Source organism: Fistularia commersonii, chromosome 13, assembly GCF_037954325.1.
Source record: "Fistularia commersonii isolate RoL2024-O1a breed Wild chromosome 13, RoL_Fcom_v1.0, whole genome shotgun sequence".
Classification (NCBI taxonomy): Eukaryota; Metazoa; Chordata; class Actinopteri; order Syngnathiformes; family Fistulariidae; genus Fistularia; species Fistularia commersonii.
This window is the reverse complement of record NC_141296.1, coordinates 4,689,061-4,703,723: the sequence shown is the minus strand read 5'-3', so window position 1 is coordinate 4,703,723 and position 14,663 is coordinate 4,689,061. Positions and strand designations below refer to the sequence as shown.

General features: G+C 37.1%; 1 protein-coding gene across 13 annotated transcripts; it reads right to left on the bottom strand.

Moving 5' to 3' along the window:
* Window positions 1–176: 176 nt before the first annotated feature.
* stx3b (syntaxin 3b) lies at window positions 177–14,041 on the bottom strand. Of its 13 annotated transcripts, none has more exons than XM_086158214.1 (12): window positions 13,664–14,041; window positions 8,833–8,907; window positions 8,636–8,735; window positions 8,177–8,251; window positions 8,011–8,081; window positions 7,694–7,802; window positions 7,532–7,605; window positions 6,642–6,776; window positions 6,353–6,447; window positions 5,852–5,962; window positions 895–3,681; window positions 177–794 (listed from the first exon to the last, which is right to left on the bottom strand). In XM_086158214.1, the coding sequence occupies exons 1-10, from the start codon at window positions 13,691–13,693 to the stop codon at window positions 5,950–5,952; spliced, it is 777 nt and encodes a 258-aa protein (XP_086014340.1). In that variant the 5' UTR covers window positions 13,694–14,041; the 3' UTR covers window positions 177–794; window positions 895–3,681; window positions 5,852–5,949. The 13 variants fall into 13 exon arrangements, with proteins under 13 accessions (XP_086014340.1, XP_086014339.1, XP_086014345.1 ...); XM_086158213.1 differs by having other exon boundaries at window positions 895–3,288; XM_086158219.1 differs by lacking the exon at window positions 6,353–6,447 and adding an exon at window positions 5,507–5,617.
* Window positions 14,042–14,663: the final 622 nt, after the last annotated feature.

Genomic DNA, 14,663 nt, shown 5'->3' with positions numbered 1-14,663 from the left:
TGGTGGGATAAAACGAGGTCAGGATATCGTCCCATTCGATTATGTCGCTGTTGAACTGTCCAGATGGTAAAAGACAAATAGTCAGCAGACTGTAAACGAGTGTGGAAATTATTGGATGATAGTAATCCACAGAGAATAGGATCCTCCGAGGCCGTGCATAAATCGAGGCAAACAACTTGTGCAACGCACAGAGATCATTTATTACATAACAAGCTTTACCGGGTTGACACACTGCCAGTGATCGAGTGACATCCCGTTACAGAAGAAACACCATTTCAGCAGAACAGGCGCATACACATACATCACACAACAAATGCACAGTTATTGATGTTTGTGACGACAAACATGTCAGAAAATACTACTATTCCTCTTAAGAGCAAACAAATGTCCTCACCTACAACCTTACATAATTAGCCAAGACAGTACACAATACATCTTCAGTGTTTTTGCAGTTTTTTTAATGTTCATTTTTTTCCAGACAACTACAATGCCTTTGAATAGGAGTTCCCTCCAATAACACCACCAGGAGGCAGTAAAGTCGTCAAAAATGCTGGAAAACTTTTAAAAGCATCTGGCTGTGAACTGCTGGACTGAAAAAAATGAAATAAAATCTAGACACAAACGCTCATACGTCAAACTCAAATGATAAATACAAAGGAACATGACTAGGTGTGAATATGTATAGATTTGTCTTCCTTAAAAAAAGGATCTTTAAATAGATTCAAATAAAGGACAGCGTATCAGTAAAGGAATGATGCAAGAAAGATGTTCTTCCACTCGGAGAATCCGATTTGCTGAAAACACCAAAGACAAATCAGTTGGCTTTGTAAGAAGGTTTGTTGGGGCGTAAAAGCAAAGTGCAAAACATTGATGACACTGATGAAGGTGCTTTACCTTTTAAGAGAAGAAGCTGTAGAGATAAGAGAACACAACAATCCCAATGATGGCACAGCACAATGTTATCATCATCTTTTTCTGTTGATCAGAATGACAGTAAATAGTAGTGGGCTTTATATTCTGCAATTAAAAACTAAGCAAACATAACGGTTGACATTCATGGACACACTGGTTTGGGGAAACAATTCAGCAAAAGGAGAACCAAGGGTTATGACGGTTAATGTTTCTGTGTGTGTGTGTGTGTTTGTGTGTGTGAAAGAGCAGATTTAAAGTATACATACCTCTTCTTTGAAGACTTTAACGGCTGTATGACACAATAAAGCAGTTAACATGCACTTATTCTTAAAAGACAACTATTATCTCCCGACCACTGCATGTAGTTTTCATAATTATTGACCATACAAAGGAAAGAGTGGGAGGTCAACAAGGGAGTAGAGGTGTGCTATTAATACCTGCCAAAAAAAAGAATAAAAACTTTCAAGTTCAGCCAAAAATAAATGATGCATGTCTTTTCCCTCTTCTTACAACTTGTATCTAGGGTAAAAGTGAAAGAGACTTCAATTGTGGCCAGAGAATGAAAGAGCAAGCTGTTTAATCAAAAGACCAGACTGGGGGCCTCCTCTATGCGAGTACTTCCTGCATACTCAGGATTAAAAGCACTATTTCTTTACAGACTTTCCTCAGTAAACATAGCTCTGTATCTTTGCTCGGCACGACGCGTCAATATAAGCTGAAATGATTACAAGGGATCAAGTAAAATGTTGACTAGCAGTAGCTCTGATACTAGATCAACATGCGCACTTCAATTGTTAGCATTGCTGCCATAGAGGAATAAAAAATAATTTTCTAAAAAAGTTCATAACGACTCAACGCTCATTTTATTACATGCACTCACCAAAAATAATACATACATTAGCCTGGAACTGAAATGGAATTTTCTTATTTTATTCTTATTGTTCTAAAGAGGTGTTGAATCAGCTTAATGGGGTGTGAGTGGTTGCGTTATTCAAAATAACTACACATTTTTTTATATTGTTTTTTTATATAAATATATTTGACAAAATTAAAGGCACATGTCTGGAAAAAAAAATCAGTCTTTTAACATTTCAACAAGTAAATATATAGACTTCACAATGAACCATGTTAGAAATCAATGTATCTTTTGAAAAGTGAAGAGTCGTATGTATGGACATTCACCCCAGGCAGGATTTTTAAGAGGGAACTGCAGCTAATACTAGCAGAGAGCCACTTGCCAGCCAGGTTAAGCTGCTGATTGACAGATCCCATCTACACGGTCCCATCTTTACTTGTAACTTGATTAGCAAGATGGATCAAAAAAGTACAATAAATACAAAGAATCTTCAAGCACAGAAATCACCGCAGATACAGTGTCCATTTATACCCTCTGGAAATACAAAACTAGAAACATTTTAACAGTGGAAAAAAACATCACAGTTATAGCATCAACATACCAAAAAATATTTAACAAACAATATACAGATTTCTCTTTGCATCTTTATGTAAGGAATGAATTCATCCCCCTCTTTTCCTCTGTTGCCTGTTTGCTTATCCTAGCTCCACCTACAAAGAAAATATATCTTCATAAATGTGAAACACTGGATTCCAAACACACTTATCCTCTGTTCAGTTAAAGAAGTCATATTTATGATTGGAATTTAATATATATAACAAGATATTGTGTTAATCAACAATTACACTGACCACAGAGAAAATTCATATTTTAAATGTGAAAGTGCTGGAGTTCACAAAACCATCAAAATCCCCATACAGTGATGCGCACTAGCTTTTCAGAGGATGTATCAAGGCTTCATGTTTTCAAAGAGGATGTGCTTCTTTGGACCTTAAAGCTTAATTTGAAACTACTAAATGTCTTATAATGAAATGTTAATTTGACAGCAGAGTGGAACTGTTGACCGTTCCTATTTCCCTTTCTCAGAAACATAGTAGTTATTATGACTCATATCTTTCAGTGTCATTTCCTCATTTGGAGTTTAAATACATAGAACTGTCTAAACCACCTGAGAGAGTCAAGCCACTCCTCATAGACTCAAGGCTGACTATGACTAGTGCAATGGACAGGTTAAAAATAATGCAGGGCACATGTCTCCAGGTTTTTCCTCCCAGGGACTGAATGTAAATCCACATCAAGAAGATCGACAATGAAATGAATGTCTTCATTATTATTATGTCCACATGGAATGATGAATTAATCAGTTTCTTCTTTGGCTAGCAGGCTGATGGGGATAAGGCAGAGTGAAGTAGATGAGCATGATAATAGGAAGATGAGTCCTGCTATAGTGTCTGGGAGAGGATAATGGCCAGGAGGATGATGACAATCACGGAACACACGACACCAATAATGATCATCTTCTGCAGAAGGGAAGAACAAAACAAAAACAAAGGGAACACAGTGTTAGGGACAAGAAGCATGAATTCTTAGATGAGCCCCACAAGCGCAAAATTTTAGTGTCAGAAGAAAAGCATCAATTAAACAACTTGACACCAACACAACCCATCTAAAACCACTGGCTGCAGAGCATAAACACCTCATCTTAGTGTGACACACAAACCCTTTTCCAAAGCATGCATCAAACCCACAACCTTGGTGACATGACAGAGGCTATTTGTTCCAGATTTACTCACCCAGTGTTCTCCTCTTACTCAAATTAGCCATCAGCTTTGATTCAATCCCACTGACAACCCAATAATGAGAGCTAATATGGCCAGCAATACCAGAACAATCAGCACTATTATCACCACTTTCTGTAGGGAAGTGCAAACAGTACCATCAGAATATTCTCAGCATACATTACAAAATGTATCTAGCATGTCTGATTTGATGTTCTAATTACCTGAAACTGTAATACCATTATGAAATTCAATAAAGAAAGTTGTACATGATGTAATGTATATATAGCAGAACATGGAATAGGAGCCATTTGCTAGAATATGTATATCAAACAATAAAAATTAAGCTTAGCTCAGTAACGTAGCAACCACAAACATTTACACTATCAATGCTGGTCTGAAAAAAAAATCCAAAGCAATTTTCTCCTCTAACAGCAGCAGCAATATTTTAATACAAACTCAACAACTAAAAAAATACAATAACATTAAATTAGCAATGTACAGATATTCGCAGCTGTCAAACTAGCTTATAAGAGTGCAATTAGCAATTAGGATATTGTGTAGCGCTAATAGGCCAATAAAAGCCCATTTATCCCTCTATTTTCAACATATTGATATACAGTTAGTGTATATTGATCATTATCTTTGCTGAATAAGGACCTTATGTGTGTAATCACCACAAGAATAAACATTCTGATAAACAATATGTGAAAATTATAATGTATCATGAATATGTGCCCCATTTTACAGGTAATTTTAATGACTAAACCGACACAGGTAACAGTTATATCAATCAAGAGTAATTTAGGGGTGCACTGCAAAGATCAACTGAAATAAAGAAAATGGTCACTTTACAGATTGATAGCAGAGACAGAGCAAGAGACTGAAAAAGATTGTGTGTTTGTGTGTCATGAAGGGTGGTCTTGTTCTAGCTCTTGGGATAGTCATGGAGGATCCACAGGCTGCACAGAGACTTGGGGAACGGATGAGATAAAGGGGTTTTAGGGTCATCACAGGGAGGACCATGGCAGAGATTGGGAGGTGGTTTTCATGCCATGTAAATCAGATTTCCCAAAAGCATATTTGTGTTCAGGAAAAATTCTAGTCATTTACTCCTTTCCATATAACAAACGCTTGTTTTGATTGGAAACTGCACGAAAGGTGCTTTGAGAAGTACTGGTTACATCATAGTATTGCATTCTATGCAGTAATAATTTGGTACACAGTATCCAAGGAAAGCTATCCTTTATCTTCCAGACATAACAAATTTCATCCTTGGGTTTAACAAAATAGGAAATTCAGTAAAAAGATAACGAAATAGTTACAATTACATATTTCTGAACCAGGAATGTGCCTGAGTATTTCAATTTGCTGGACTTCACAAAATTAATTTGGTATCAGCTTCTCTGTTTTCTGCCTGTTGTAATTTAATGCTTAAAGACTTCTGTCCATTGGTTAAGAGTTTGTTCTCTAAGTGATGCACTTCATGCAACACTTTTTTGCTGCTACCATTGATTTTCATTTTCAACCAACTACCACCTACTATTATGTTTTTATTCTGTGTGCATACTCTATTTACTATTCATGTCTAGCTGAGAGTCCCTATAAAACTTGTTATGCCTGCATAATGACAATAAAAAATTGTCTCGAGTCTTGAGGTTGGAGATATTGGAATTAATGGTAAGAAAAACAGCAGTTTTGGACAGCAGTAAGAACAACTGTCTCAGGCCTATTGAGTTGACATTGCTCATTGCTCAATTACATTATAAAGGCAAGACTTAGGAACATTTAATTACACAAAATCTTTGCTTTGTTTGATCTAAACTAGTTTCCCTTTCTGTCTCCTTGATGGCTTTTTTATTTTCAAGGACAACAATTTTTTTAAGCAGCACAAAAAAAAAAATGGCTATTTACATGCTTTTGGGAAACCGAACCACAAAGCTCAAACATGGTCACTCACACGACGGGCCTCCTGCTGAAACTTTGCAGCTTTCTTAGTGTCTGCGACGGCCCGCTCCACAAAGCCCACTGACTGGTCCATGTTGCTCTCAATCCTGTCAATCATTCCACCCTGACATGGCACATGACATTGAAGATTGGGAGAAGAAAAAAAAAAAAAACCAAGAATGATAACGAAAAGAAAAAATCTGCTGTGGGGAAGGGAGAAACCCAAAGCAAAGAATCTGACAGCTGTGTGTGGAGTTCTAAGTGTGAATAAGTTAAGAGAAACGAACGTGTGTGAAAAAAGGAAAAACCAGAAGAAGATCCAGGTTTACAGATTTAGAATATTGCTAGATTACATTACCTTGCGTGCTTTGGTCTGGTACCTTATAGCTTTTTTGGTCTGTTCCTTAGCCACCATTATGTGATCCACTGATTTAGACACATTCTGCTCTATGTTGTCTACAATGTCACCCTAAAAACACAAAAGAATTAAGGAAAATAAGGTCCAGAAAAAAAGCAAAATGAGAGACATTTCAGTCAACAAAAAAACATAGTGTTACTTTGGAGGTTCTAGTGATTTATTGTTGTGTTGTTTCCATGTTGTTCTTTAGCCCTGACAGGGGCCTTCAATAAACCTGTCGTACTCTTTCGAACAAATCTTATGAATTAAATGTTAAACTGCTTAGTATTTCCTGCAAATGACAGAAAAGTGGAAGACAGTGGCCCTTACCGCAAAGGAGGCTTTCCCTCAGCGTGCATGACACAAGCAGTAAGACACATATCATTACACTTAAGTTAGAATCATAATACTGTGTGTTTGTCAGAACTCTACAGTCAGGTACTGATGGCTTATCATTCATACTTCTCATTAAATGCATTCATGTTGATCCACCAATACTGGGTGATGAGATGAAAGTGGCAGAGAAGAATACATGGAGGAAAAGAAAGGGCATGGTGCTGGAGAAAGGAAACAAGACATGAAATGTTTTGACAGTCACATCCATACAAAGCAACAGAAAAAATGAACAGGAGAAAACAGGGAGCATCTTCTCAAAAATCATGAGAAAGAAGAGGAGGAGGAAGGGAGAGAGGAAAGGCTTAGGTTTCAGAATGGGATTGACAGAAGGATATGATGATATGGAGGAACAAACCTGGCTCTCCACCAACATGGCGATGTCTACAAACATATCATGCAGCTCCTTGATGCTGCTTTCCAGACGAACAATATCTTTGTGTCTTGCCTCGATCTCACTAAGCGCTTGTTTGGAGATCCCAGAGTCCACAATCTATAACAGGAGTATTACACTAAGAATCAGTAAAGATATGCATCCTGATGTCTAAAAGTGTTCACGTCACTAACTAATCTAAAATGTATTTTTTGGATCAGTGTTGCTGAGACTGGATGACAAAGGTGTTCGGCATGTATTTTTACAGAAAAGGTGTCAAGTACAACATAATTGCATTCCATTTATCAATAGTCAATCAAAAAAACATAAGAAAGGTGTGTTGGGATGTGCCCTTCTTCCCAGCCAAGTAACAATGCGGATACTTTCTTTACGAATATCCTTTTAGCCAACAGCTGTCAGCCAAATATGCATTCACTAAAGGCAGTAAAATAGTTTATCAACTGACAACATATCGTAAATATCAGTGAAAATGTTACATGCATGAGGATGAGTGAATCTGTCCACATTTAAACATTTTCAGAGAAAAGACCAGACTTTAAACATTTCTGTCCGCTTTTAATAATGAAGACGTCACTGTTGGTATGATAAAAAATATGGAATATACAAAAAAAGTAAACATCAGCTATTGTTTAGGCTAGCATTTAGATCATAAGTTAAAAGTCAAGATTTTTATCTGAGTTTTAGACCAACAGGCAAATTCTCTAGGTAATCATTGACCGGTTTATAAAGGATGTGTTGACTCTTAATGAGCGACCGACAGTGTGTTTTCACTCACTTGGACCTCACTGGGATTACTAAAGGGGGAGTGTTAGGGTGCTGCAGAAATGCAGACACGTGCACACCCATGCACTTACCCCTGCAGTGAACACAGCAGCATTGCCACTCTCTAACATCTCCTCCAGTTCTTCATCTGTGGTTGCTTTTCCAGCTGGAGACAAAATCAAAGCAAAGGTTTCATGTCTGTTCTCATGTTTCCATTAAATACCATTGGTGAATTGTATAGCGGAGTCACTTACTGATCTCTAGCTGCCGCTGAATTCGTCCTTTACTCCTCTCCCTGAAATCCACCTGGGCTTCATTATATTTGGTCATTACCTCCACAAACTTCCTTGATAACACTGCATGCTGAAGGACAAAAGAGATGCAGAAAAAAAAAATATTCATGGCCAAATTCTACGCATCTTTAGAAGAAACATCTCCGACTTTTGTTCCGAACAGTTACAGTGGCACAAAACGAAAAAACATATCTTCAAAGAAACATCGTCTTAACTTTATGCTCAGAAATGAAAAGATAAATTGAGGAAACTTCAACTTTTAGTAGGTCATCATTTACCTGTGATTTACGTATCCGCATGTCAGCAGACACCCGCTCCTGTTCTTCTGATTCCAAATTCCTCTCGATGGCTGCAGACCAGGCACAACATATCAATTTACAATTCAGCAGTAAGAGTTAACACTTGTGTAAGTTTCACATTGATGATGTGCGAATGTGCACATACTTTTGAGTTTGTTTCTAGCATTGTTAGCCATTTTCTTGATGTCATTGGTGATAGCCTCCAGGTCATCCTGTGTTTCTGAAACAGGAAGGAACAGAAAGTAGGAAAGAATTTTCATCCAGACTGACACCCTTTCTCCTGATGCCTTGAAAGGTAGGTGAGTTTTTGCTCAGGTGGATCTTGTTTCGTTTCTTTTGCTACCTTTTAAATTGCTAAGAGGACACACACACCCAATGGTCTACAGTTTTCACGCTTCCAGGCAAGTTTGAAATAAAAGGAGCATGTTTCTTTTAGTGAAAAAATAGTGATGCACTTTACAGAAAAAAGTTTCATTTTAATTGAAATAGGTCATGAGACCATGTGAAAAAAAAAATCTTGTTCTCCCATGTTAACTAAATAAATGGCAGGTCAAACACAAGCGAAAGCAAACAAGTGACACTGAACTGAAAAAAAACATCTTACTCTGATCTGATGTTGGAGCAGACAGGATGACAGAGTAAAGCTTTTTCACTTCAGCAACGTTCTCATCAATTTTGTCTATACTGTTTCTGATGTCCTCGATCTGAAATGCAAATGTTAATAACAGTCATTCATGTAGTGGCCTCTTAAACACAAACTAATAGCAGCCGTTACACTTAATCCCCGGCTGTAACGCTCACCTGAGAGAAGAACTCATCCATGAAGGCTGCGTTGTCCACAGCAATCTCCACCTCGTCATCATCTTGATCGCACGTCTTTAAAGGAATAAAAGAATAATGTAAAATGATATCCAACATGATAAAAAAAATAATGAGAAAAAGTCAAAAGGGCAGGGACATGGAGAAAAAAAATGGAGCAGGACAGGGATCTATGGTCTATTATCTAAATTCTAGGCCACCTTTAAAAGTAAAAAATAGTTTTAAATATTTTTAAAACATGGAATATCCCCTGGAGGGATAAAAAAAAAAAAAAAAAAAGATTGTCGAAATCTTCTTGTCTTTGTAACCAGACTGGAATTTCTTCACTTTCTTTACCTCACTTTGTGTGAAGAAATTCAAATCCAGTTGTCACAAACGGAAGATTTTGACAAGAATTCACCAAGACCTAGATGACTACGAACCTCCACAGTATTTTTTTTTGGGCAGCAACCATGACATATACTTTTAAAGCCGACACCCTATTTTATTTATCAGAACTCTTTCTTGTGCTGATAAATATATCAGAAGGGGAAGTAAGTAAATACAGGGTAGTCCAAATAACTGGGGAGAAACTCTGCTAACTCGACTAACTTGAGAATAACCACAGTGATATTCCAAAGTAAACCCAATTCGGAAGGCCAGACTGACCATATTAGTTTGTAATGCAACAGTCTATTGAAAGTTTAGAAGAAAAACAAATTTTACATACAGGCCATTAAAAGTGGTATGATTCGGCTCGATATAGACCTTGCACAGATCTACATGAATCCTGTTTGGCACACTGAAAATGGAGCATGAAAATTAATCCTAACCCGAATTGCTGTCAGAGAGGTTTCCATTGTTGCTACTTAAAGGTATGGCTTTTGATCAATTAATGGTCAGTTTTTAGTCTGCTTCAAACTCAAAATGTTGCTAGAGGTAAGCTTTATTGAGAGGGGACAGTATACTTCCTTTGTTGCCACCTTGTTAACTAAATCTACAGTTTAAAGATGGATATGTAAACCGTTTTGCGATGTGTGAAGGCTATGCACTTCAAGTTTAAGCTTGGCAAAAAAAAAAAAAATTTAAAAATCAAGGTATGAGAAAAGTTAAGCAGCAAACCTGTTGACATTACTTCTTTATTCTGTGTTGAGTCAACAGACTTGAATCTTCTAAATAAGTATAGCTGTATTACATGTGAGCTAAAAACAACTTAACATCTTATTTTTAATTGAGTCATGCAGTTTGTGTAATTAGTTTCACTGAGCCAAAATCCTTTTAAACACAAGCTAAAGGTGACTGCAGCAGCAGAACCGAGTAGTCTCTCTTCACAGCTAAATTTAGTTCATCTAACATTTGAATTGCAAATATCATCTGGCAGGTTGGTTCACTTACTCCATAGGCTCAAATGTAGCCTTACAGAGACAGTACTCATTTTAGAATTACTGAGTAAATTATCCACTGAAAACAGCATGCTGGTCTGTATATTATACAGTGAGTAACAATATCTGCAGGAGCAAGATAAGAGCAAGCACTCACTTCCTTCCAGGGTTCCTCATTCAGCAAAAATGAGGTGAGGAGGACGGACATGCCCAGCAAATTATTAAGCTAGAGAGCCACAACTCATAGGAAAGTACTGGCCGCAACGCAAGAAAATAATAAATCACATTTAAAAAAAAAAACAAAAAAAACACAACTTAACTTTAGTAATGTGCCATTACTAAACTCTATGTTTCAGGCCTCAACATGAAGGTTGGAAGACATTTGTCAAAACAGGAGAAGCAGTTATTCATTTGCTGTGCTGACTTGTACATGTATAGGTATTGTCTAAATAATTAAATATAATGGTTACTAATATTCATGACAGTGTAAAATCCTGGGTAGTTTTAGTAGGTTTTATCATGAAGCAGACAATAAATTCCATTTTCCACAAAGGATTAGCAGTACAATTCTTTATTGTATGTTACATATTGCTGGGCAACATGGAAATATATATGTGGGGTTTAAGTAACAATCTCTCAAGAAATTTCTTGCTGAATATTTAAATTATGAAATTCATGTTGAGCTGAATTTTAATTGGTGATTCCTTGTTCAATAACGGTTATATCACAGCATTAACGAGGAGAAAAGCAACATGTTGTAAAAAATGTACCAAAATTTCTTATGCTGAAATAATCCGAATACAACGTATAATGGATGTCACATGTAAAAACTTAAATAAAGTAGTAGAAGTCCCATGATTGAGGAAGTCCACATCGAAATTGACTTCATCCCATCATACTCTGTATCGCTGTGACCACACAAACAAACACACAAACAAACACACACACACACACGCACGCACGCACGCACGCACGCACGCACGCACGCACGCACGCACGCACGCACGCACGCACGCACGCACGCACGCACGCACGCACACACATACCCTACAGCTGTCAGTTCATAGCATAAATCCTAGTCCCAAATATCCTGGTCATTAATGTTACAATGCTGATTTAACAATACTCACTGACTAGGCAAATCATTGTTTTACTTGTTACTTGTTTAAGCCAAACTGTTTCCAAACATTAGAATTTGTTTTACTTTTCTTATTTGGACAAGTGCTATCTTAGTTTCAGCTGACGTGAACGTGAGTGAGCTTGGATCAGAAGGGTGATAAATTAAAGGGATGTGTTACATTTCCAACAAGACAAAATGAGAGTAGAATTGTGAAAACATAATTGAGCTATGTTAATGTTACCAAAATCAGGCCAACATTGTGGCTTGAAGTGAAATCCAATTGGTTGCATGACCCTTCACTATTACAAAAGTTAGTCTTGGAGGCAGTATACGGGTATCTCTATGTCTCTATGTGTCATGTAAAATACATCATTCAAAAGGCTCCTCTTCAATCACAATCTTTGTTTCACGTTCAAAGGTCTTATCTTTCCCATCAGTCATCGTAAGAAACTGGAAGGTGACAAACACATCTATAAACAGTCATGATCATAAACTCAGGTATACCACATGACAAGGAACTTTGGACTGAACACCAGCAAGGGTAGGTTAAGAAAAATGCAAAAGCCACTGTGACATTTGGTCAGATTTACAGCAGAATCCAACAAGCTCCATCAGGGCATGTAATAGTGCGGTGTCAAAATCTGATGAGAGGGATTTAAACTGCATGTGTGTGTGTGTGTTTCTTAAGCCATATTACTACTATTACAATCACCCGTTCTTGACATTATGTATGTGATGAATCAGAGTAACAGAGGTAGCCAACCTGTGCATTATTCATCAGAATCTAAATCAGAAATACTATAATGATTCCAGAGAAAATTTGTGTGGAGAGAGAAATGTGCAGAGAAGTACACTTTGATTGAATTAACTGATTATGAATACACTTGAGCAAAAGTATGATTTTTAAATATGTGCTGGATTAAAAGAATAAATCGTATGAAAATAATGTTAGTAACTGGGAGAGTGATACAGCCTTCAAGTGAAAGGGATAGATCTCTGTCCGTCTGCTTCCATATTGCACTCTGCGACAAGTTAAAGTGAGTGACAAAAACAAACGAACATTTTCTAATTTGGTTAACAGATGTCAGCAAATTTCCTTGGGAAAATAGTTTGCATTTCTTTTTTTTGCCAAAAATCATTATGATGATCACATTTCATACCTACTAACAAAAATAATTGGGGCGTAAAACTTTGGCTTATTCAGTATACATGGTCCATACTGTTTTATGAGACTTTATCAACTGTCATATGAGATTTTACCGATAGATGATGCAATCGTTTTTCCAATCCCCTTTTCCACAAATCTCCAAGGACAAATATTAAAATGGCATGACTGACCACATGACCCCATGACCACACTAACATAATGCCTCATCACACACAGGCAGCAACACACAGACTTGATTAGTGCCAGCTAGGTAAACATTTGAATGGACCTCTAGGGAGGAACTTTAACAGCTGGTTGAGTATGGCAGAATATAAAGAAAGAAAGAGGAGGAGTTAGGAAACCAAGATGAATGTACCTTTAAAAAAAAGCAATTTAAGCTTTACTGCAAACTCTAACAAAGTTCAAGAAATTACCATCTGGTATTCATTCCGCCTCTCCTTAAAAGTTTGACCGTGTAAGATACTGAGACCTGGGGACATACTTCAGCTAAGCATTGTTGAACAACAAATATTTGGCCAGTAGTCTGGGGTAGCTATGGAAACACATCTCAATATGAGCTACAATAGGATTAAGGACTCACCCTCATTGACAGCAAGTTTGTTTACTTAAATTGCCTAAATCATGAAAGGGAATAACCTGAATTGAATTCCCATTTCTTGGACTAGTGATTATGATGTTTTCTACTATACATGTTTTATGAGTCTGGTGAACACAAATTGCCCTCATCCACTTTAACTGCCATTTACATTTGTACTAAATAGGTTCATTTATACGATTGGTAGATGTGCTTAAACCAAACATGTATGTCAGATTACAGTTAAAATAATTAGCATGTCGACTAAACTATTGACAGCTGTGTTGACAATCATAAATACAAAAAAATGTTGTATGATACTCAATTTCCTTAATATCACCATGTGTCGTGTCTCTGACAGGCGAAATGCGTCTTAATTTAGTTATGCCATCACCAAGGCCTATCGTGTTATGGGTATTTAATATGGCAAAACCTTTTTGTTAAGACTTGAGTAATACTGGATACGGTTTTTGAGGTTTAATCCATGTTTTCTCATTCATTTCAACAAAAAAAACGCTTTAGATTTATTCGTTTCTCGGAAGTAACGTTCATATAAAAACAATACATTTTGCGGAGACCGGTGTACTCACCGCTTTAAGTTGCTCCAATCGGTCCTTCATTTTACAATTTATTTAATTCAACACGTTGAAAAAAAAAATGATAACGCGGATTATTTTGCTAAAAAAAAGCTTGAAGAGTCTCAGTTTTAGAACTCTTCAGCCAGCTGGCAAGCTAGCTGTCCGACAGAAGCCCTCTGCCAGCAACCCAAGACAGACTATTAAACTCCCAAAAAGTCTTGAAAAAGATGTTTGAGAAATCGACCTTTTCTGAGAAGGGGACTCTTTCCGTCGTTTTTCCATGCAATATGGCTGCTGGGTTTAGAGTCAGTGTTTTTTCTTTTCTAAATCTCCTCGCTCAGGGGATTAAAACAACAGTTGCGTGGAGCCGTATAATCTGTCTCCGCTGGCCTCCGGTAATCATTCTAAAACGCACTTTTCTGGCTCACGCATGCGCAGTCAAGTCCCAGTCCGCAAGGATGAAGCCACGCCTTGATCCACCTGCACGGATGAGACATTCAGGTGTTGTCGGACGAAAGTCCTTCAAAGCGCTTCAAAACGCACCACTGGATTAAAACGCATAAATCAAATTTCATGTCAACTTTACTTATTAAAAAAAAGTGTCCCTTTCATTAAAATGTTTGAACTTCAGTCAGCGTGATCTATTCAAAGTTATGATTATAAATAAATACTGGAGAATGCGATAGTCGACCTCTCAAGATAAAATCATGGGAGGTTCAAGTTGTTGAGAATCTTTAGCACATCTTAATTATATGGTGGTTCGTTAAAAAAAGTACTTGGTTTAAAAAAGAAAGCACTTAATGAACAAATACGGGTTATTTGTACCTCAAAATATACTTTCAAATAAAATCCATTATTAAAGATATGCAACCCCTGTTGACATCCAATATAAATATTGAAAATGGGAACTGAGCTGTCTGGTGAATGCATGTTTTTCCTTCCTGTTGCTCATGTTGATTCAACCTTTTGAAAAAAAAGGGGGATTTTACGGGCTTTGTGCTTGCTTTTCTTC